The sequence below is a fragment of the Trichoplusia ni genome, chromosome 10 (genome assembly GCF_003590095.1).
Source record: "Trichoplusia ni isolate ovarian cell line Hi5 chromosome 10, tn1, whole genome shotgun sequence".
In the NCBI taxonomy this organism is placed as follows: Eukaryota; Metazoa; Arthropoda; class Insecta; order Lepidoptera; family Noctuidae; genus Trichoplusia; species Trichoplusia ni.
Window position 1 is genome coordinate 11,660,836 of NC_039487.1, and position 24,479 is coordinate 11,685,314.

Here is a 24,479-nt window from a genome sequence, read left to right on the forward strand (position 1 = left end):
CTTGTATTTTCATTTACTAGAATCAAATGTATCCTTTCGCTTCTGCTTTTAGCTTATATAATTAAGTCAATTTGAATGACCAGTCATTTGCATATTGGTAAGCGTAGTATGAAAGTATCATGTGGTATAAAATATCATAGTTTCATACATAACAAATGCCGATAAATTTAAAATATCAAGGATAAAAAGAAAATAAGTTTAACAAAAATAGAAGCTGATGTAGAAACATGTTCAGTACCGACACAATTTTAAATACAGGCCAATACAAATCAATATCAAACATACATTTCACGACTAGAACATAAAAATGTAATGTTAATTACTTTGTAGAAGCCGTAATAGTGTCCTTAATTACCGAAGTAATTAACCACATCTACGTTCTAACATATATATATTTATCTAGACGTTACAACGATACATATATTATACCTAGCATGTAGTAATAACATCGTGTTATATTTCCATCGAAATGTTTCGAAAATCTACAGTGCAGGGCAAAACCTACCCAGCTTCTTTTAAAATAAGACAATCTTCATTCATTTGTGTAAGACAGACGTCGCTCTACACTGTATAGTTTTCTGTCTCGCTTCTATTATATCAATTTTCGCTTTTCTTTAACTGGCGGTAGGCCCCACACTAGTCGTATTTACACAATGCTATAACTATGTTTTATTTGCATCTATGCGCTTTTATATTTACCCAGCTGGCTTAGTAGTAACCGCATCTCGCTTTAGAAATTCATTTCTAAATAGACACACAGACACATGTAGAGGTGAATTTGTGGATTTCTCTTTGAGATAATACCTTCCTATGCATGAAATTCCTTTCTTCAAATGTGAAGTCACTTGCACATTTCCACAACAACAAAATACAATGGAAAATCCAATAAAGAAAAGCATGAAATAAATCGAGGTTAGAAACAAAAATCACTTCGTAAATCGCGTCTCAAATGATTTTCCGCATCGGAACAAACACATGTCATTGTTTGCAAAGTTAGGGTTCATATTTTCTGCCTTGAATACCAAATATATTTTCAAAACAATTTTCGTCATCAGATCTGCATGATTATATGTTTCAAAATCACTAGCGGTGTGTGTTGCACTGTAATGTTAATACTAGATAAGAAATTTTAGATATCTTTTTTACATTACATTATAATTCTAGGAAAATATCTTTAAAATAACTGAAATCTTCAGAACAATGCGTCATTTGACCTTAAAGCTTCCACGATACCGATGATCCGTGAAAAGTGATCATAGTTTCCGATTGAGAGAAGAGTAACTAAAGAGTCTTGCTTCTAATATCCCTGTTAATTAAGTGAATAAAGCTGGTGATCTGTCACGAGTCTCTGTTAAAGCAAGACGACAGAATAGGTTCCACAACAGCAAAAATCCTTAAGCCAAGCCAAGAAGAACTCTATCTAATCTAGTAATGATCATATCCTAACCGTGCCTCTTTCTCTAATAGTTCCTGATAATGTTCTTCTAATTTCCAGCGACACAGAACTAGCTTTGGAGCTGAGCGAGCAAGTATTCCTGGATGATGATGAATACTCGACGCGCGCGCCCGCCTCGCCCACCACAGTGCCGAACGTGCGGCCTTACAGACCACCCTCCACAGGTAGGACTAACTATAAGTCACTTTATAACAGGAAATTTCAATTGGAATACACTTTTTTTGGAGTGTACCGGTACATATCTCCAGCAGGATATGTGGAGGATTTAAAATACTTTGGGCGAATCTAGATAAGGATGGCACAAGACTAGAGTACTGTACCTTAAAGCGCAGGTATATGCCCAGCAGTGGGATGTCGAAGGCTGAATATAATGTAAATGGTCAGTTGAGGAATTGCTCCCCGTTAATCTGTGATTTAGACTAGATATAATGAATAGACTAAGAGCTATTCTAGCAATCACACCTTAAACTTTACCAGACACTATTTCACCTATACCGACACATCGCAACTCTTTAAAAAATTGCGTCAAAATCTAATCTCGAATGCAAGAAGTATCTCTCTTTGTAACCAGGAAGAGCTTAGCTTCTCCATTACATTAATAGTGACTCAGCATCCATCGCCCGCTGGCGGTCATCCATTCACATTTGACGTTTACAGCTCGCGTGGGGAACACCGCTGATTCTCTTTTATTTTTAGATCGTTTCTTTCAACGTTTTCGTGGCAATAACCTTAAAGCTGTTCTCTTGTGTTTTTATTATCATTTGAGGAATTGAATGCGTTTGTTTGTATTAAATTGGACTGCACGGATAGCCGAGTGATTGAGGTCCCCACGCCAAACCCACTGTGCGCGCCAAAACCAGTCCATAGTTGTAAAATGCACTGTCATCGGGCTTAAGCTACCCCGAAAATTTCAGCCCGCTAGTTTATCGGGACGACAAACAAACTGACAAGAAAGTGAATGTATAAAACGTGAGAAAAATGTCATTTCATTTATGCCAATGCCTTACTTGCCACTTACTTTTGACTACAATATTGGACCGAATGACTTGATTATGACTGCCACAGATATTCTTTAAATACAGAAATTCCACCACAGAATTTTTAGAACCATTTACTCAAAACACCTCTGCAAAGACATGTCTACAAAGTCTCCCTTTGTCTGTTTTATTGACTTTTACCTTTAGGTATATAGCACATTGCGTGACGTACGTCGGGGTCACTTGCCTCTTTCGCAGCCAGAACGTTCTAGATCAAATAGATCCGTAGATTTGTTCACCTGCAGTCTGCGGCGGACGAAAGTCGTGAACTTCTGACCTGGATATCTTGGAAGACACGTGTGTTCAGATTTTGTTACAATTCACAAAGCAATTGTCTTTCTTTCTAATTTTACGTTGATTATTTTCTTCACACATGCACTAATATTATAATACGAAAGTATGAGTGTATCAGTATGAAATTATGTGTATGTATGTTACCTCTTCATGCCCGAACGGCTGGAGCGATTTTAACGGAATCTGATATACAGGTATACATGGCTGACACCTGGGCTAACACTTGGGCTAACACATAGGCTACATTTCCGAGGTCAATTAGAGAATCTTAATTAATAATATTTTTGCAGCTTTACCTGACATCTATCCGGGTGAAACCATTATTTACAGATAGTTAATTAATTCAAAAAGTAGTGTTACTTTTTAATAGGGTTTTTAACTTAAAGATAGCGACATAATTTAAAACCTCCATTTTGCAATCGATTAAAAACAATCTACATTCCTCTTTTAAACAATTGACGCATTGTTTGATTGTTTAGAATAGTTTAAAATCTCATGTTTAATCGATGGATCGACAAGTAGACACTGAGATCGAATCTATACATTTAGTATTTATAGCTTTTCTATACGCATAACCCTGAACACACCCCTTCTAACTCAGCAACTCGTCTGGTTGATTGGATTAACTATAGGGCGATGTAATATAAATTGATTGACATTTGTTTAAGTAGTGGTCGACCTCTTCGAATAATCGATGTTAGTGGTATTAGTAGAAAGAAAAGTCTAAGAAAAACCCTTTTTGAAAATGATGACCATGGCTTGAAAACAATACAGATTAATTATTATTATGCTTTGCTCCACTTTTTGTGGCATTTACCTTTTCAATTTTTTGTCATCTGACAAGTTTTTCCGAGGGAATCATGAATTGTTTTCTTCCTTTTTAACGGCAAGTCCTGAAATCAAAACTCATGGACAATCCAATTGGTTCATCTATCTATCTATATTATGCTTAATATTTCCGATCAGACACATAAACTTCCAAAATAAGTAGATAATTAATTTAACAATATTTTTAAACTGTACTGCTACTTATTTCGCAAAAAGTATACACGATTACACCTTTATACCATCAAAGATAAGATCTTACCCACACAATAGAAACAGTCACATATCAAATACTAGCTGTTGCCCGCGACTTCGTCCGCGTGGTTGGAAGATATAGGTAAGTTAGGCATTTTTGAACGGAAGCCCTCGAAGATGAATAATTTTCCCTGTTTTTTCCACATTTTCCATTGTATCTTCGCTCCTATTAGTCGCAGCGTGATGGTGTATAGCCTAAAATATTGTACTGTATAGTCTATTCAACATAAAGAATTGTGCAATTTGAACCAGTAGTCCTGAGATAAGCGCGTTCAAACAAACAAACAAACAAACTCTTCAGGTTTATATATTAGTATAGATAAATAATAAGGCACGCTCTTGTAGATCATTCAACTTAAAGTTTATAAATAATTGCAGATGTATGCAGGCTAACTGATGAAGGTCAAGCATTGTTTCTTAGTACAATTAATAATGAACCTTACTACGAGTAGTAGAGCTGAATTTTGTTTGTATTCAGTTTGTATTATGATCCATGGTGTCGTTAGTAAGGAGAGTCGTCGTGGGCATGGTTTAGACCACACATGGTGTCCTATATGGTATACTTACACGCGATGTGAGAATATGATCCCTATATTATGTCTATATTGTCACTGTGGAGGTGAAGAACAGTAGGACTGTTGTGTTTAGCGTTTGATAGTAGATGTTCTATTAAGTCCAGCTAGCTTTAGAAGCACTATTACTAGTAGATTAGTAGTTATATTTTTTTATGAAATTGCTTAGTTTTTTTAAATAATAGCGCGAAGGATTATATATTGCTGTTCGTTGCTCGTTAAGTTGGAAGTTTGTTGTATTAGTATTGAAATATATTAGTTCAAAGATTTTTTGTTTATACAAGTCGAATCATTTTATATTTATTTCCATAACGTCATGTGTTGTATCGTTTCGTGTAAACTACCGTGTTACACTCTGAAGGCTATGAATGTAGCAATATTGTTATAATCACATTATCAAAAATGACAATGTTAAATTAAATATTTTCGCATAATTTAGGTTCGATTTCGGATGTCGTAAAAAAGTTTTGATCTTTAGAGTTTTCTTTTAAAGCTCCCAGCACACACAGCCGTCAATTAAATAAATAACTGAAATAAGTACCTCGTAAAACGTTATTATCTTCACACGATAATCCATGCGTTGCCTCAACATAGGCATAGCTTCATTCAAAACAATTACAATTCGTTTCGCTAGACCGTTGGATATTATTTTACCTTTTGGTAAACAACGCGTGTTTCGAGTTCAATGTTTTCATTCACGTTTTCTCGCACGCTACAAGCTAGGGACGGAGCACGTGACGTCATCCCGTCTGAATTCGTTTTAGAGAAGTTTAATCATGGATATTATTGATTAGTTGATGTTTAAGTTTTAAAAGATGCTGAGATGTGATTACTCATGGTTGAATAGAAAGATGGAGACAATAAAGCCTTTTTCAGTTTTCAGATAAGTTTTTCATTTCAGTTCATCTTTTCAAAGGAATTGCTTGGTAGATTTAAAGATAAGTTGCGATGGTGATGCTGACAAATCATTTTCTTACATTACTTACAAAACTTAATGATGCAACGGTTTACCTACTCGCGCGTATTTATAGGGATCGCCCGACTAGTTTCGGAACCAACCGGACTCCTTAATCATGAGCTGACGTGGCGGGGTCGCAAGTCAACATGACTAAATTTCTATAAAAAGTATATCTTGAAAAAAACACGTAAAAATATCCAATGTATGTTAATAGAATTTACGACATGAGGAAATGGGTATAAATCCCAAGCATCTTGTAAATTGTAATGACGTCATAGAATAGTAGGAAACTAGGTTAAGACTAGTACAATGAGCAGTAAACAATTAATTCAATAATAATAATACTGCCGATGAACCGTACTCTAGCTGATGACGGGAACGAATTAATTATTCAAAGTTATTGTTAATCAATAAGAGCGCTCCGTTTGTTTATATTTAAAGTATTAAATTATCATTAGAATGGTGATGTTTACAATTAATTGTTGACTCCACTTAATATATTTTGAGTAAATTATAATTTTGTATTTATTACTATACGTAGCGTTACAATGAAAGTCTATCACTTAGACTCCGTTGCATGTCTTTCATCAGGCTTTATCTCTAGAAACAGTCAAGCCATGTTCAAATTTTCGCAGATGATGTATTTCTGTTGCCGCATCATGATGTGTCGCATCGATTAGACATTCGTTCTGTTGAAAAAAATGCTTAGGACAAATAGTGTAATTTTAATCCAATTACGATTCAATTATCGGCCATTGTAAATAGCAGAATTGGAGCCCTGGTTTTAAGTTATCTGATAAACCGCAGACTTGATTGTTACGTGATTATAAGGTTTTTATTTCTGGTATAAGAAACGCGCTTTGTCACGAAAATTACTCATCGCAGTGGCACACAAGTCATGCTGGTTAGCCCTGACCGTCAGACCTCAATGAAATCAGTTTATAATAATAATCACAGGTGCCTTATCAAGATTGTTTTGTATATAATTCTTGTTTTGAAGATTAATTTGTTATTATATAACATGAATGGACGATAAGCTGTTGATATTATATTGTTATTTAATTGACAAACGAATGGTTTGAGTGCTCCGGATGTTTTTTTTATCTTCAGTTTAGCATTGAAGGATTTTAGGCTATTGTTCTCAAATGGTAAACATAGAATCCTATGACTGAAGTTCCTATGTCTGTCGCCATGCTGTATGTCATGAACCGTGATGATACGGTGATGATACGGCAACATGTTTTTTTTTAAAGATAAAAAGCAATAAAAATATACACTGAGGCCAAGGAACGGATAGTACAGTAAAAAATTTGATGGGTGACCAATTTTTTGTTAACTTTTTACCTATTTATGCTAGACCGGTTTTATTTTACAAGATCTGTTAATGCACTCCTAATTTATGTTATTTATCTTAAATATTTTTTCTACGTGTGTGTTAATTATAGTTATTTTGTTTTTTTTTTCACTGAATATTTGTATATACAATATATTATGAATTATTCCTCTTCATGAAACCACTTTGTATTGGTGCCTGATCATCTTCTGCGGTATAAAGTATTTCATACTCCAAGCTTCAGCCTGAAAGATCTCAGGTGTGTTTTTTTCTTTCACCGTTTTTAGAAAGTGGTATATTTTTTCTTAATATGGAATGAAAGACTTGGTGTGTGATTGGATTGGATTGATTCAAACCACTAGGAACTATGAATAATGATTTTTGTTACATAAATAATGTCACAGTAATTGGTTAACAATTTAACAAACTGTCCTTCTGTTTGAAACTTTATTGTAGCTTCGATCAGGGCGATTCGTTTTCGCTTACAATCACATCTCCAATTCACAAGTACATACATAATGTCTCTTAAGGAAAATCGTTGGCTATACTTAGTCGATTACAATCTCGAGTTGTATTTGATCGGTATCGGCGAATATACCGAGAATAAATATTTACAAGTAAGTAACTTATATCTTATCATTTTTTAAGAAATGTTATTTTATTTAGTAAGAGTTTTCGTTTTGTGTAAAGAGAGATTTGGTATATTGCGTTCGAAATGGATAAAGAAATAAAAACATAGGTAAAACCGGGAGATTAGGTCTGGCAGAGTAACTAGGAACACATTGGAAAGTTAAAGTAAATCAAGATAAACTTATGAATATGATTATGATTATCTTCGACTAATCAATATTATTTAAGAAAGTCGTTTTCATTTCAAAATATACACTTGCAATAAGAGCGAAGGTAGGTAATTCCTTTCCCTCCCCTACAAAAACCAAACAAGCGTTAGGTACCAGAATAAAATTCACGATTCATGATAATTAATTATACAACTTAACTTCCCACTTAATTGGTTAGCTAATTAGCTATAGATTTGATTGTGAATCTACACTTACCCATCCACAAACCAGCAAAACTCCTACAAAATTCACAACTGTCACATACAAGTTACACAAACATTACTAAATAACTTTAATACCTACACAATATCGTGTCACTCAGCTAATAAAACAACGAAATTACCCGTCCGTTATCCATATAATTACATTTAATACAACCTTCATGGATAATATTCACGAAACGACATTGACCATCAATAAAACGGCCTCGCGGCAGAAAAAAAACTTAGTTTTCGGCTTCCCATCAACCAATAGTGACTCTTTTGGGACACTGATTTTGAAAGTAATTGTGTTTTAAACGTATTTTTGGAATAAAATAAAAAAATCATAGTGATGACAATATATTTTGTGATAAGATTATTATTGTAACAAGTGAATGTTTGAATAGAAAACAATTGTTTTTTTTTAATTCATTTGTTTAATCATGTAAAATTGTGTTCTGCGTTCGGTGTTTGATTTAATTCTTAAAATTTATGGATTTAATTTAATATTCAATTTGCATCCGACGCTAAATTAGTGCTACAAGATTAGTGTATTGGGAAATATTTAATTGAATTTAAAAAAAATAATGCCTCGTGTAACTAATTTAGACAGTTCGGTACATGTGTAAATCTGATGGTTTAGTAACATATGGTGCAGTGTTATGCTCGCATTAATAATATCAAGGTTAGTATGAAATTCTAAATAATTTCATATAAAAGCTGCTTCCACTTAACGTGGTATTATAGAACTCTGCAAGCCCTTAAATTATAAAAAAATTCGTCATATAGATGCAGGTGTGAAAAAGAGGCAGCTCTATGTTACGTTAAGTTCCGTCTTTTTCTCACAACTGTAACGACTAATTTAACTAACAATCTTACTGTAGTATGGCTTTTCTTAGCCCGTGCGATCAAATGTACTACTAATCCTACTCATATTATGAACGCGAAAGCTTGTTTGTGTGTTTGTTGTATGTTTGTTCCTCTTTCACTTAAAAACCATTGAACCAATTTGGACGAAACTTAGTACACATATAGTTTATAACCAGGAACAACACGCAGTTTTTATACCTATTTTTTGTTCCCGGTCGTGGCATCATATTGGATATGTAACGGGCAGGTCCGCGAGCGACAGCTAGTTTAAAATACACTAGCTTTAAATATAAATGTAATATTTTCCATGACGTGATGGAATAAACGGAAAATAATACAACGCTAACTTCCTAATTGCATATTCAAATAAAACGTAGATTTTGAGATAATTATGTTTGAGTAGTAATCTTGTAACATAATGATTATAATTAAAATTTAATTACATTATTATGTTAAGATTCTTATCTGTGCCGGATACTTGTTAAAATCTACATCTTATCAAATTAATTTACTTAAGTTATATTTTGATAAAAAATGTATGTATTTTGTAATCATTTAATATACTAGATGTTGCCCGCAGTCTAGAAATCGAAAATGATTCCACTGGTACATAAAATCGGAGTAAAAACTATCCTATGTGTTAATCCATCTGTCAAACATCCATACATAAAAACTTTAGCGTTTACAATATAAGATAATGTCTCATGTGTATTTTAAATAATGTCTTGGCCGTTCAAACTTTAAAAACAAAAATACTCAAAAACGTAAATATGAAAATTAATTGATGATATTCAGAACGAATCTCGCCGTTCTAGAACCCGATACTAACAGCATATTCCACTCTAATCTAAACTTTACATAACATCAGTCCTTATTATCACCTATAAAATGCCCTATAATTTCATTTGTGGGAGAGAGATACCGCTCTACACCATGAAGCGCGCCATCACACTTCCACAAAAGTCGATGTTCTGCAATAATATCACTTTAAAAGGTGACGGTATCCCGAACAACACATAAATTAACAATGATCGAACCAATTAACTCCAGCTCGTAACTCATCAATCTAAATAGCTGACACTCATCGAATTAAACAAGTGAACGACGCAAGCGCATAACGATGACTTATGATCATTGATACTTATTACGTATCGCGAAATAATGGCGACTGTTGCGAAATTATTACATTTTATACTATGCTAATAAGAGAATGTTTTGTTTTGATTGAACGTCTTATGATAGTGGTTCTATTAACATCATCAGAGAGCACTTCGTTTTGAGTTCGTTGCTGCGTCTTTTTGGGTTGTTGTTGTCCTGGCTGGATCGCAGTGGCCCTGGAACTGTAAAAGTTAGTGAAAGCTGAATATCTAGTGGAGTAATTGCCACTACTAAGGGTAGATCAGTCATATAGAAGGCTGCGTTCAGGTTAAATATAAAAACTTAGATGTTTATTTTAACATCCCTGTATTTCTTATTCGAATATAATAATAAGATGGATAGCATTTGGAGAAGGAAAACTGAAAATCGAGCTCAGTGGCATGCCGTAGGAGGATCCTATCTCCAGCAGCAGACTGAAACTAGCTAATGAAGATAATGATAATAATTAAATGACTAAATATTCTCTTTGTCACCAGGTTCAAATATCCTGAAGTCTCCTCGCGCGCGTCGCGTGCGCACCACCTCGATGTCGCAGCCGAACAAGCGCACGACGGCGGAGAGCATCCTGCACGCCGACAGACGCACGATATACACAGCCGGCAGACCGCCCTGGTACAACTGTACGGGGGGGCAGGAGGTCGAACCTTTTCTTATTGGTGAGTAGAAAAGTATAAAAAGTAAAATAGATGGGGGGTAGAGGAGGAGTGTTTTAGGGTAATAGCAAAACACCTGACTCCTTCAAAATAGTCAACTGAAAAGGATTTGCAAAGAGATGTCAGAAATGTTATGAAAATACCTCTAGTATTTTTGTAGCGTTTTCTGGAAGTTATGAAATTGGATGAACGCAATTAGTTATGTATCATAAGTAATCGTTTAAGCAAATAAAATAAAGACCAAAATCATGTAATATACAAATTTTGCGCGATAAGTCGAAAAAGTGTGCACAATAAAACAACAGCCAAGTTCAATAATATTCCATGTGGTAGTTACAAGTTGACTTTATTCGAAGGTATTTGCGGCGCCAGCGCGTCGGGCAAGACGACAGTCGCAGCCAAAATCATAGAATCTCTCAACATACCATGGGTCACCATAGTCAGTATGGACTCATTCTACAAAGTGAGTCGGAAATTAGTAGCTTTTTTGTACAATTTTGCTTGAAGTAGTTTTTGTTGTAGTTACGCGCGTGCTGTGGTAGAAAAACGATACATTACGCCTCAAAGGGGAACTTTTTTATCAGCAAATTGCTCCAATTAATTATTATTACCAAAAGTAATTCGGATAACTAGATTCAGTACTGAAAATCGTATTTCCTATCATAGCAAAGTACCATTTAAACTTCGCGTTCTGATCGTTCGTAGAGCGTATTTAGAAAAGTAGAAAGTTGATTAAAATAATTATTTTAAAAATATAATCTGAATAGAACTTGGCATTAAAGCTACCGTACACCCACCAGGTACTTAACGAGAAGCAGCACCAAGCGGCGATGCGCAATGAATACAACTTCGATCACCCGGACGCGTTCGACATAGAGCTGTTGATCACAGTGCTGCAGAGACTGCGGGAAGGCAAGAAGGTCGAGGTCCCCATATACAACTACGTCACGCATTCCAGGGAGAATAGAACTGTGAGTATGTGTTGACACGACGAGAAAGTATGAATAAATGACTATTCTATTCTAATCTTAATGTCAGTGGAAGAATGGAATTCGGAAGTCTCCATAGCCAAGTTCAGGTCACGTCACAAAAATTGTGACATTCATGCTTTAAAAATCATTAATTGCTTCTCTTCTTGGCGGACCTTGCTTTATTTGTACAATCAAGAAAAGAAACATAATTAACCTTTGTAATTATATTATTGCCTTCGTTACTAATACCCTACTCAGATAATTAAATAAAATATTTTATTGCCATCCGAGTGTATTGTTTAAGACCTATGTATAAACATATTCATAATCTATATTCTCTAATTGTTCACAGAAAACTATGTACGGTGCAAACGTCATTATATTCGAGGGTATCCTCGCCTTCTACAACATGGAGGTTAACAAAATGCTAGACATGAAAGTGTTTGTCGACACCGACGCAGACATACGCCTCGCGAGGAGACTAAGAAGGTAAACACAAATACTGGCTTAAGATAAACTTTATAGAACTTGGCTCTTAATATCTATTAAGAAAAGCGGAAACATTTCCTAATACTAAACTTATAATATTTTGCGCTTCGAATGTCGCTAAATTCTGACACCCAGACTAAGGGGAATCGTGTTGCCGAAGTAATTGAGTTGAGGCGCCAGATAGGGAGTCGCTTCTTATAAATGCTGCATTTGGTTTGTCTGGAAGCCAATAACAACGTAATTGGGAAAAAGGGAAAATAATACACAGGTCTGTAAACTGGGTTGTGAAATTCAGATAACTGTAACTGCATTTTAATAAAATGTTGTATTTCAATGAACATAGACTGAGTGAAATCTAATCCGTCCGATCTATTTGCCAAGCCATGTCAACCAGCCAAAAGACCGGACAGACAACTAGAATACATTACATATTATTATATTATCCCACAATTCCGCACAGAGACCACTTCAACATTTAACTATTCCATGCACTCATTACGTACTTCCTCTTATAACGAATGACGGCCATTTTGGCAGAGCGCCAGGGCTCGCGAACATTTTGAACATGGTTTATGGGGGCAGGTGTCGTAAAACACATCATTTTATAACTGCACCAAGGTTTTAGTTAGCTATTCGATTCCTATTGTTATTTTATTGTTATACATTTAGATTGGTTGTTTCCGCTGAAATCTAAAAGTAAACTGGGTTAATAGGATTTTCCTTTGTAACATTTCATGTATTAATAGATCTCTTTAGAACTATGTCTACATCTTCTTGTTCTCGTACATCTTGTTAAAAGAGATAAGGCTAGATGTTCATGCGAATCAATTCGTTTTAAAACCAATTTGATTATTGAGCTAAAAGAAAGCGATTATTTTACTGACTCTTAAAAAAACTACTCTGTCATTGCATCTGTTTTACACTTCTCCTATCCTGTACTTCAAAAAACTTTACAACCGATGTGAACCGGAAAAATTCTCGAAATATGAATTGAATTGTGTCATTCATTATTGAAATCTTAAGTTTTAATAGCTTCAAATAAATAGTCAAGCAAGCATTAGCTTTACCGATTTAGGCTTCCATATCCATAGGGGAAAATGCACAGTAAATTCAAGATGATGTATTTCTTTTGACAAGTTTATTTGTGGAAACGGGTGCCATATATTTATCATACAACCGATTTGTTTTCCTTAGCCTTTGTACGGAATTCTGTGTGTCCCGAGTCTAACACACACTTGGCAGGTTTAATTTTTGCATTATTATAAATTTCCTACACACATACCTCTTCACTTGTAGTCTTTCCCATACCCTTTTTTTTTGGTGTTGCCATTTCTTATCCATTTTTACCCATCCACAGAGACATAGTCCAACGCGGCCGTGACCTAGAAGGAGTCTTGAAGCAGTACATGAGCCACGTGAAGCCCGCGTACCAGAGCTACATCGCGCCCTGCATGGCACACGCCGACATCATAGTGCCGCGCGGCGGAGAGAACAAAGTCGCTATACATCTTATAGTGCAGCATGTTCATAAGCAGTTGCAGTTGGTGAGTTCCGGAATTTTGTGATTTATTGCTGAAGGCTTAGAGTTGGTTTTTGTTTGGAATTATTTGATAATTAAAGATTGAGGATTGGTGAGAAAGATTTAAGTAATTTTGTGACTTGTAGACAGATATTGTAAGGTTCATTTTCCAGTAACGATTTTGAAACAGTTTTTATGAATGTATGTTAAATGATTTTTTTCAATCAATTGAGTTTGCTTTTGATTCTAGCGTGGTTTCAAAGTACGTGAGAAGCTTGCCATCGCGCACATCGGCCAACCAGTACCCGATTCACTGTTTGTCCTCAAAGAAACTCCACAGGTAAGTTTTAAGATTAAATGCGTCTACGCGATACAGGTTGTCCTAGTTAGAGGGGCAGGGATCTTAAATAATGTTGTAGCCTGAAACAGTAATCTAAGAATATCATTTTTGATGTATTTGGGCTAAAGCTTTCGATGAATAAATAAATTACTTTGCGACTTTTCTCATCGGCTTACTAAAGTTCTATCACACATTATAAAACACTAACAGTTGAAGCACCGCCATATGTACTTTTGTCGTACATGCATTATTTTTATTTTCCTTTCTTCTTTTAAACTCGACTCTTGCAGTAAAGAATTTACTCCTTGTCTCACGAGGGGTTCACAAACATATAAATCTCATTTAACATTAACACGTACTTACACAGGTGCAAGGTCTCCACACGTTCATCCGCAACAAGGACACTCCGCGCGACGAGTTCGTGTTCTACTCGAAGCGTCTGATGCGGCTCGTCATCGAGTTCGCGCTCTCGCTGCTGCCCTACTCCGACCACGTCGTCGATACGCCGCAGGGGTTCTCCTATAAAGGTAAATATTGTCTAATATTCAAAACGATAGGATACAGATAGACTTCTTGGACCCAAAACGGGTTTAGGTTATGTAGGTGTTGTATTGGTAGTGTCGTTCAAGTGCAATCGGGCAACCAATACCAACCTAGGTAAACGCTCATAGTCTAAACTCTTTGAATCTGAACCACGTCTAACAGTACGTAGTTGCACTTTAACATTTACCAGAAGGGCTACTACATCGACGTTCACCATTTCAATCTCTTTCTTTCTCTAGTTAAAAACTACACTGATTGGCAGGAAAAGATATAATCGTAAAAAAGTAAGATCTGGGTCTGTATCTCGACGGCCGAACTTAATACACAAAATACCTAAGCTGGCCAACCTGGCCATACTTAATTGTAAATACTCTATTAATTCAACATTTAACCTTATAATATCCTCCATAAGGTCGTAAATGCGACGTGGAGAAGATCTGCGGCGTGTCTATCCTCCGCGCCGGTGAGACCATGGAGCAAGCCGTGTGCGACATCTGTAAGGACATCCGCATCGGCAAAATACTCATACAGACCAACCAACAGACTGATGAGCCTGAGGTAAGGAACGCATAGATACACTCCTTTCGAATAAGAGGATAACTTGGTGTAATACATTACTGTAATTAAATTCATTGTTTGATTTGGAAAGGATAGGGGGAGGCCTTTGCCCAGCAGTGTGATCTAAAATAGACTATATTGTTTATCGTAATAGATAAGGAGCAATTCCAATTGTTGCGCAATCATAATTTGATAATTAACAGCCGTCGGAGCTTATTTAAAAACAGGCTTTAGCTATCACATCAAACAGTATAGTTGATATTTACCTGATTTTTTTATGAGACTCAAAATAGGTCTTTGTTGGTACTTCCAAAAAACTAGATCAACGCAAGGTCAAGTCAAAAATCTATCTACAAGGGAACAAATCTACTAAAGTTCATACCCCTATCCATCTAGAACAAACCTTTGAAACTTTCAAGTACAATAACTAATTGTTTTATCTTCCCCAGCTGTACTACCTCCGCCTCCCAAAAGACATAAAGGACTACCGCGTGATCCTGATGGACGCGACGGTGGCGACGGGCGCGGCCGCCATCATGGCCATCCGCGTGCTGCTGGACCACGACGTGCCCGAACAGAACATCAGCCTCGTCAGCCTGCTCATGGCCGAGATCGGAGTGCACTCCATCGCCTATGCCTTCCCGCAGGTATGGATACGGGCAGATATACAAGCAAATATATTATGAAAAGATGGATGTCAGTCATTTATGAAGGAAATCGCCTGTTTTATATCTTTAACAACATCTTAGACGTAGTGGGAGTTAGTTAGTGGTGAGACGGCACTGAAATTGATGGTTGCGACAACAGCATTTAAAATTTCGAGTTTTATGTAAAAGTTTTTAATTACTCATATCATGTAGCCTTATTGCTACAGAACGAAAGCTGAGAGGCTTTCAATTAAATTCTGTAAGTTATAAAAAAAAACATTTATTTAAATTAGAACTTTTTGAACTTTTACATTCTTTTAAATAGACATACATTTACATAGACAGCTCCTTGTATCGCCCACCTTTCACCACTCCCTAAGTAAATGTGTCCATTTAATACACCTCAAATACAATAATGATTACCTTTCCAGGTAAAAATCGTGACATCAGCGTTAGACCCGGAGATCAACGAGAAGTTCTACGTGTTACCGGGCATCGGTAACTTCGGCGACCGCTACTTCGGTACGGAACCCACGGACGACGAGTGAGGCCGCGGGGAACGCTTGTGTGTAGACTGCGATCGTTAATCGTCGCTCTGGAATATTCTAGAAGGTTCTAGAGGTAATGTGTCGGTATTTGGTTTGTAGGAGTCTGGTACAGAAGAAATTGTGGAGATTTTTAATCGTGATATTGTTTTTTTTTTGTCATTAATTCGAAAATGAATTGTAATGGTATTCAGATAAAGTTAAAAATGCTTTGCATTGTCTCTATACGCTTTTCATGATAGATTTCATTATTTCTTTATCATGTTAAGTTTTAAAATTATTTATTACCACCTTGACTCCTACAAACCTATACTGAATAAAATAAGACGTACGGTCGGTAACGAAAGCTTGTCTCGAACCTGCCTACATTATGTACTAAATTTAGTACGCAACTTTCGTTGCTTACTGTACTGTATGGAAAGTTAATAGAAAGTAAGGCGATTGACATCTCAAGTGTAAATGCTTCTCAGACGTATTTATAAGAATGTCGTGTACATGATACGCAAAGAAAAATGATAAAATTAGACACAAAAAGATAGTGATGACATAGAGTAGTGAGCAAATGGAGTGATCAACTACAAATATAGCAGCAGAAAAAGTAAACAAATATCACGTAATTATTTTAAATTTTAAATAATCTGAGAATCGATTTTTCCTAATTGAAGCATAGCCTGTTTTTCATACTGAACAATTTTTGTTCAGTATTCAAGAAATATCTTTTACTCAAACTAGTTTTTGAAGAGCATTTTTTTTTCTTAAAGGCTGTTCTAAAATTTGTTCCTTCATGTTCTTGTAAATCACTGCAATTGCTTTCTAATCTGTGTATTATAGGCGAAAAATATGGACTGTCCCCGTGTATTTATTTAATAATCATAAATGTATATTTATATAATTAAATCTAAGTTTGACATCTTGCTATGGAAGTAGTCGCTATGGTTTTAAGGAACTCGGGTATATCGATGTGTAGAATATTCAGCATAAAATAATAAAAACAGTGTAAAAAAACGCTTTTTCAAATTGATAAGATGGTTTTTTACTAAGCACCAATGATTAAGTACTAATAAAAAGTATTTAAACCGATCATTTTATACTGTTTACCAGTCCTATATAAACCGCAATAAACGCGCCTTAACCTTATAATGCACTATGAATTTACACACTGTTAGAAATGTTTAGAATAACACGCATGCGTTTAACACAAATAAAATGATTGCTTGTTGCTTTGTAATACTATACTTAGAACTAAATGCTGTGGATGTGTTTTAGGTTGTATCGTTATCTAGTCCGCAGTTATATGAGTCGCGTAGATCTCCAAGTAGTTTAAACTTTAAAATATCCAAACATATTGACCGTCCTATGGCCATCAGTCAATACAAGTCTTTGATAACCGACGACAGCTTTCGTCAATTAAATAAATGGGTAAACATTCGAGATTAAAGAAATTGTCACTTGTACGAAAGGCTTTCTTGATAAACAACAGTCGTAAAGATTAAAAATAATATCTAAACCTATATTAAAAAGATTAGTGAGCTTTTAAATATTAAAATAAAACGGAACTGAATACCTTCGTTAAAATATTAAGGTGTAATATTTAATATTTATTTTAACCATCCCAGTGCTGAAGCTCTACTAAGTCAAAGCTTGAGCAAGCTAAGTCACAAAATAACGCGAAACCAAAGAATAGTTCCTAGATCGAACTGATAGATATTTGTAGGAACGAATTGATGGCTGGATTTACGTTTTTGGATATGTACGGGATTTTTTAATGGAAATACCCTGTATTTTTTGTAGTTATACAAGTCTCTAGAGACCAATGAACTATCTTAAACTTAAACGACACGCATTGGTCACTAGTAACCGACTTATACTTTTTTTTTCTATGTTTGAGCGCCATGAAATTAACAGGACGAAAGCGATGAATAAGAAAATTACTCCATAGCGCCACTTGCGTCGGTCACTGGTGACCGATAAACAAAGATTTACTAACCATAATAATATAACTACATACATAGATACTTATTTTTTCCGTTTTGCAACGATTTTTTTTTAAATATGCTTTGTAAATCCCGTGCACCCAAAAGCGTAAATAAATAGTGAATGTAAAATGAAACGTACTTCCATAGCGACTTGTCGTATCGGCTGACATCTAGACTGGTATCGATATCGAATTAAAACGGTATTTGTTAGATTTAAATTAAAACATGCTGTATAACGACATTTCCCCATCGCGCTATCCTGCTCACACTTCACATGTCAAACCGAGAGATCGATACACGAACTATAAATACTGTGTTATGAATGTTCACCACATGTAGGCTATCAGAAATGGAATTGTAATAAATGAATGTCATTTTCTTCTCATGGTGTTGCCAAGATTCAACAAAAACATTTGAAATCTAACAAATACCTTTATGTTAATATAACTTGCTTTTAATTTATATTGCTATTGCTTATCGTCGATATAATTCTTCGATAAATTGTTTGGGTGGTTTCGTAATGCTTTCAATTTATACGAAATATACCACGTTTGATTAGATTATACAAGCCGCGCACATTTTAGCGTCCTTTTTTAAAGAATTTATTGTTTTACTAACAAACTCGGATGTACTTAATAACAAGATCAAAGCATAATAAATCCTAAAATAATGAAGTTAAGGTTCATTATTGCAACAGACTATTCTTAACACGTTTTGCCCTAAAAATGGTGCTTGTAAATGATGTTTCTTTTTTTGTTATTTGTACAAATTACAGAGTATTTTTGCTGTCATTTTAGATCGAGGGTTTTTAATATAGCATAATCTAAAAACTGTTAATATAATAGTTCCAGAAGACACTTTTTGTCTCATCATTCCTGTTTTATATACTGCCATTTCTGTTTCAGTATTAGGAAATTCGCGGTGATTTCATATTTATGTAAAACTTTTTTATATGTATATATTAGTCGAATTGGCATTTTATTTGAAAATAGGAACCTCGCTTCGGAAAGATCAATCATGATATTATTTAGCGTAATTGTAATATTTATTTGACAGTATTCGTTTACTGTAAATAATTTTAAGTTAATTTAGATTTAAGTTTACACTTAATGTATGTGCTTAATTTTTAAAGCTGGCAACGTTGTTACTATTTATGTTTCTACGTAAGTAATCGGTTGTAATGCCTGTGTAGAATCGAGTGGTCTGATCGATTTGTCTCGATTATTTTGTAGTTGTGAAAGTTGTTTTATCGATTAATTTGGAAGTTTATATGCAGTCGCTACATGCTTCTGTTAACATACGACTCGAATTTACAAACAAGTGATAAAACAAAATGTTATGACATGCTTGAAAGCTGAATCAGCTTTTTGAACGTTAACAACAATAACAACTAATTAAATATAATACAATTTTCAACTTTATTATTTACGTAATAGAATATTAAATTGTCAACTTTTTCGGAGTATGAGAGCCATGTCAAGTCTGTGCCACTCTTCCGCACCATTATGAAATGCTTAAACGAATTTGTATAATGTATTTTGCAAGAGGAAAAAATTACTTCATCACTTGAATAAACCCTTACAATTAATTTATGGATATTCAATTATTTTACTTCTGACAATTGATATCGATAACACGTAAAATACTTAGGAACTCTATCTTGCAAAACTTTGTTGTTTGAAGTTGTTAACGTTCAAAAAGTTTGAATTATATCTCAATAATATTGTTCACATAATTTACTCCATTGCACAATCCTTGTGTACAATATATACATAATTTGTATCTAGCTATTGTATAAATGTAAGTCGCTGTGAATATTATGTGAAAAATACAAAAAAAAATGAAAGTAATCTGAAATACGATGCGAATAATGAATTAAAAAAGATTAAATACAATATGATTTGTTTTATTAATTGGTAACACTACCCCAATACAATTGATTGCAATAATAATTAATCATGAAAATGATGGAGTGTCCGACAGTTTCGGACCCAACCGGAGTCCTAAATCATGAGCTGACGCATTGGTAAATATGCGTGTGTAAACCATTGCATCATTTAAAAATATCAAATCTATGACAAAACAGATTGTCAATGACATTAAGAATACTGTTGCTTATAACTGATCAAGTTCTTCCATTTTTCACACTATCTCCAGGCAAAAACAAAGAAAAATTATGAGGAGAAATACTTTAATCAATAAATAACTTCTTTATAATAACGTTTTGTTGAAAAGTCCTCATATATGGTCGCAAGCATCCAAGTGTCTCTGGAAAACAACGTCCAAGTGTTCGAACTTCGATGACGTGACCTCGCCGTGAGGATGGTTCTTTCTGTAAGGTAAATATCTCTTATTATCAGGTAAATATCTCATATATCATGTAAATGCTAATTTAGGATTAGATTCTATAGTATTAAGATTTGATAGCAGGCCTACCACTTATTGAAGACTTTTGGAAGCTAGACCACGCACTAAATGACTTAGAGCAGAGTCTTTCTACAGCTAAATCTACTTAAAATTTGATAGCAGGCCTCGGCACTTCGGGTAAACTGAGTTAATTCTTACTTGTAATATTCTTCACATTCCTCCATAGAAATATCGCTGCCAACAAGCCGCGACCCAAAACCGCTGTAGTAGGTAGAGTAACGTTGCTGGAAATAATGGAATACATATGTTATAAATAGAAAATAAATAATTATATCTAACCGTCTAATCCTACGAATATTATAAACGGTAAACTGTAAGTATGGATGGATGTTTGTTATTCTTTCATGCAAAAACCGCTGAACGGATTTAGTCGAAATTTGGTATACAGATATTTTATAACCTGGACTAACACATAGGGAAGTTTTTACACCGATTGTTCGTTTGTTTGATTCGTAGCGGGAGGAGCCGCTGGCATCTAACTATCTTACCTGCAAATGTTTTGAAATGATTTGCTCGGCGATGACAGTGCAGGCTAACCTCAGGGCCTTCGCCAGAGCGTCGATATACTTGACGTACATAGTGGTGAGGTCCCGCAGGTCGCTGTCGCGGCGCGGACACAGCTTCAGGTTTATACCGCCAGGCGGCGCTGTACCCTGGAACATAAAATAGCTACATTTTGATCTGATCAGGGTAGACGTTTAATATTAGGTTAAGTTTTGTTTACTACGGTCCTTTAAAAAAATGTGTACATGTGATTAATTGTAGATTTGCATCAGTTTTGTATGGCAAACTGTGTATCTAAATGGTTGAGTTGTATATTCTAACGCGTTTTAGATCATAGAAAAATTCTAAGTTTTTGAAATTTCTTTGTCTCCATAATATGTGAAATCATTAAGCATCTGTCGATCTATACAGTTATCAGTTATATTTTACATGTAAATGTCCCTTTGTTTGTTTTCCTTGAATGTTTGAGGTTAAGACAAAATAAATATCGTTGTAAAATATCTGACCTGGTCTACAATACATTTCATCATGAGCGTCAGAGTTCGGCTGTCATAGTGATCCCACTCGCTGGACACGGTCACGCCACCTAACATGTTGTATCTGGAAAAATTAGACTCATTTTAAGAAAACCTATATTTCTTTGAGACACATAAGAAGTATGACCTCTATGTTGCGCTGTTAGAGGGTCAAAGTCTTAAGACGAGGATACTTGACAGACGATGAGCATCTTTATATACCGAGTAGTTTTGTATAGGCGCCGCAACAAAAATAATCAGTAAAGAAAATGATAGGAGGACACAGAAAATTTTGTTAGGGGTAAGTCTGGAATGTGTCCTTGTATTACTTAAATATTTTCTGTTTTACTATTAAGCTAACTTAAATAATTTATTACTAAATGTTTGAGCTACTTACACATTAGCAATATACATATGATGTCCAGGCGTCACCGCTACCTTATAATACCGATCCAAGTTATAATTCTTCAACAAATACAAACAACTGGTAACATCCCACATGTACTTGTGAATCAAATCACTTTCCCGCCATTGTCGGTGTTGCCAGCCTCCTGAAAATCTACTACTATGGTAGAAACTGTAATACGGCATGATCAACATTTGACACCTGTAATTAAGTCTTTCTTTGTATTCAGCTGTGAGTTTTAATAATTTGGCGAATAACTTTATTTCTCTGGCAACATCGGTTTGGAAGAGGGTGTGGTAACCTTCCCTGTACGGCCAGATAAGGAAACATTCGGCATTCAAGCGCTGTGAGACCTCGAGACACTTCTTTATTTGTGTCGCCGCTTGTATGAACGTTGTTGCGTCGTTACTTGTGAAGGCACCTGACGCATATCTGAAAAGAACGAGTTCGTTACGCCATTGATTGTAATCCTTCTACAAAATTTTATTTTTTTACTCCTAATCTATTGGGAAAACACTCAGACTCGGTAGTTTATTTATTTTTTCAGCACAAGAAAATGCTTACATATTTCAATATGACAATGAAATGACTCACAAATGAAGATAGCTCATCTTTTATATGTACCTGGGATGTGTATGGAGATCTGGCGCTATCCACAACAGCTTCACGTGGTACCTTGACGCCAACTCCTGGATGTACTCCACCACATCATCCCAATGCGTCTTGTTCTCCTCCCAACTTTCACTCCAGGGTATCAGGTCCGTATCGAAGGCGGTCCAGTATTTGACTCCTAGTTTCGCGCAGAGCTCGAAGAGAACTTTGAGGTGTCGTTTGTGGTTGTCCATGGAGTCTGTACCATCATCCCAGGAGCGGGAGTGGAGGGGGCGGCCGCAGGGGTCTGAACCTAGCAGAATGTATTATGTTAATAGTAAGCATCCCCAGTCCCCACTAATATTATAAATGTGAATGTAAGTTTGTTTGTTACGCTATCACGCGAAAATTACTGAACCGATTGTTATGAAACTCTGCACACATGTTCTTGGAGGGATTAGGAGTAACATAGGGTTTATTTTTGTTCAACTTAAAAAAACCAGCTATCGCTGTACAGTGATATCCCTCACGGGCGGAGTCGCAGGCCACTGCTAGTAATTGATAAAAAATACTAATGAATTATCGTAAGTACCATAGTTCCGAAAGTCAGTAAATGAGACGCTGTATTTGAGCCAGTCCTCCATCGGTCGCGAGTGAACGCGCTCCGAACTGTTGTAGTATCTGTAGCTCGTTGTCTCTGACGGCGACGCCATATTGTTGTATTCTATCTTATCTATACCTGAAAAGTACCGTATAACGTACCATAAAAACGATGATATTTTCGCAAATTTCTGATCAATGTAGAGTCGTTTTGAGCAATTTTCAGCAAAACTAGAAATAATAATACTTAAGAGATGTAATTGTTGTTCAAATAGATGTGTAGATCAGATGTGTTATTTTATTTTGACGATAAAATACTGCAAGACTGCAAGGCGTTTTACTTATACCCTAGGAATAGTGAAGGATATAGCCTAATAGAATCTAGGCTGAAGTTATTGCCTAGATCTTACTAGGTGCTTGGAATACGCTATATGTGATGTGATAAAGGATTATGGGAACTTGCCTTGAAAATAGTCAACATTATCGCTTCTTGGTTCTCTCACTTTCTGTCTCTTCGCAGTTGGCTGGGTATATGTCGCCATGTTACTATAACTATAAATAAAAACACGAATTATATGATAGGCACCTGTTTTCCTGATATTAGACGATGATGATGAGCAATATTAAAATTATGGAGGAAAGGATCTCTTAATTGTGAACTCTCATTATAAAAAGTTCAGTAATTTCATATAAAATTTGTAAAATGTATTCTAGATAGAAGACCACAGAGACCACTAGTCGTATTAAATAAATTATCTGTTAATTTGTCCAAACTTTTATCCTTTGCAGACCATGTATAAGTCCACTAACCTTTATGCCAGCTGTTCACAATAAACACGACAGTCGTCCATCGCCTCCTCTTATATAACGTACCGTGAATGGGCGCACCCGGGCGTGATGTGCGATATCCTTTGTCTGCTAACGAGGCTCCGCTTTTGTTCAGCAATACATGTTGTTTGTAGGTGATGCGATATAACGTGTAATGCAATATGTCGGTGAATGATATGCGTAGAACTAGGTGAATGACAGTGACAATACATCTTTAAAAGTAATTGTTTTAGAGTATTTTTAAAAATTTTGTCTTTTTAAACATAGCGGGAAAGAACATTACTGTCTCGCTAACAAGTTTGTCGGTGTGATTTTTAGAAATCTTCAGTTTACGTATGCTAAGAACAGAGATTTAATAACAAAGGAATAGTGATCAGGTTTGTTTGTGCTATGCGGGGATCGACCCTACAGTTCAGTGCGGCACTACAGTGCCGCGCTAAATGGTCGATAGTGTGGTGACCTAAGATCAGTGTCAAAACCATACAGTCAGATATTATAGTAATCATTTAGTTTCACTTAACTACTTGGAGTAGTTTTCGTGATTCTGGTAACCAATAACGTATTTATTTC

General features: G+C 35.4%; 3 protein-coding genes across 4 annotated transcripts in view; 2 read left to right on the forward strand and 1 right to left on the reverse strand.

The window, feature by feature from the left end:
- The window catches only part of LOC113498030 (sodium-dependent neutral amino acid transporter B(0)AT3-like), a 423,880-nt gene that overhangs the window by 119,480 nt on the left and 279,921 nt on the right, over positions 1–24,479 (forward strand). The window lies entirely within an intron of this gene.
- LOC113498033 (uridine-cytidine kinase-like 1) lies at positions 1,496–19,933 on the forward strand (the record flags this gene model as incomplete). The annotated part of the gene is given in 11 exon segments (XM_026877917.1): positions 1,496–1,620; positions 10,274–10,453; positions 10,807–10,913; positions 11,251–11,421; positions 11,774–11,910; positions 13,268–13,454; positions 13,680–13,769; positions 14,137–14,296; positions 14,725–14,870; positions 15,320–15,517; positions 15,949–19,933. Coding segments are annotated over 11 exon segments (1,618 nt in total), but the record flags the coding sequence as incomplete, so codon positions are not given.
- LOC113498035 (xylose isomerase-like) lies at positions 19,809–24,136 on the reverse strand. 2 transcript variants are annotated; one of them, XM_026877920.1, is made up of 9 exons: positions 23,955–24,136; positions 23,545–23,633; positions 23,074–23,220; positions 22,515–22,794; positions 21,882–22,322; positions 21,476–21,569; positions 20,954–21,118; positions 20,604–20,689; positions 19,809–20,370 (listed from the first exon to the last, which is right to left on the reverse strand). In XM_026877920.1, the coding sequence occupies exons 1-9, from the start codon at positions 24,119–24,121 to the stop codon at positions 20,277–20,279; spliced, it is 1,563 nt and encodes a 520-aa protein (XP_026733721.1). In that variant the 5' UTR covers positions 24,122–24,136; the 3' UTR covers positions 19,809–20,276. The 2 variants fall into 2 exon arrangements, with proteins under 2 accessions (XP_026733721.1, XP_026733722.1); XM_026877921.1 differs by having other exon boundaries at positions 23,892–24,007.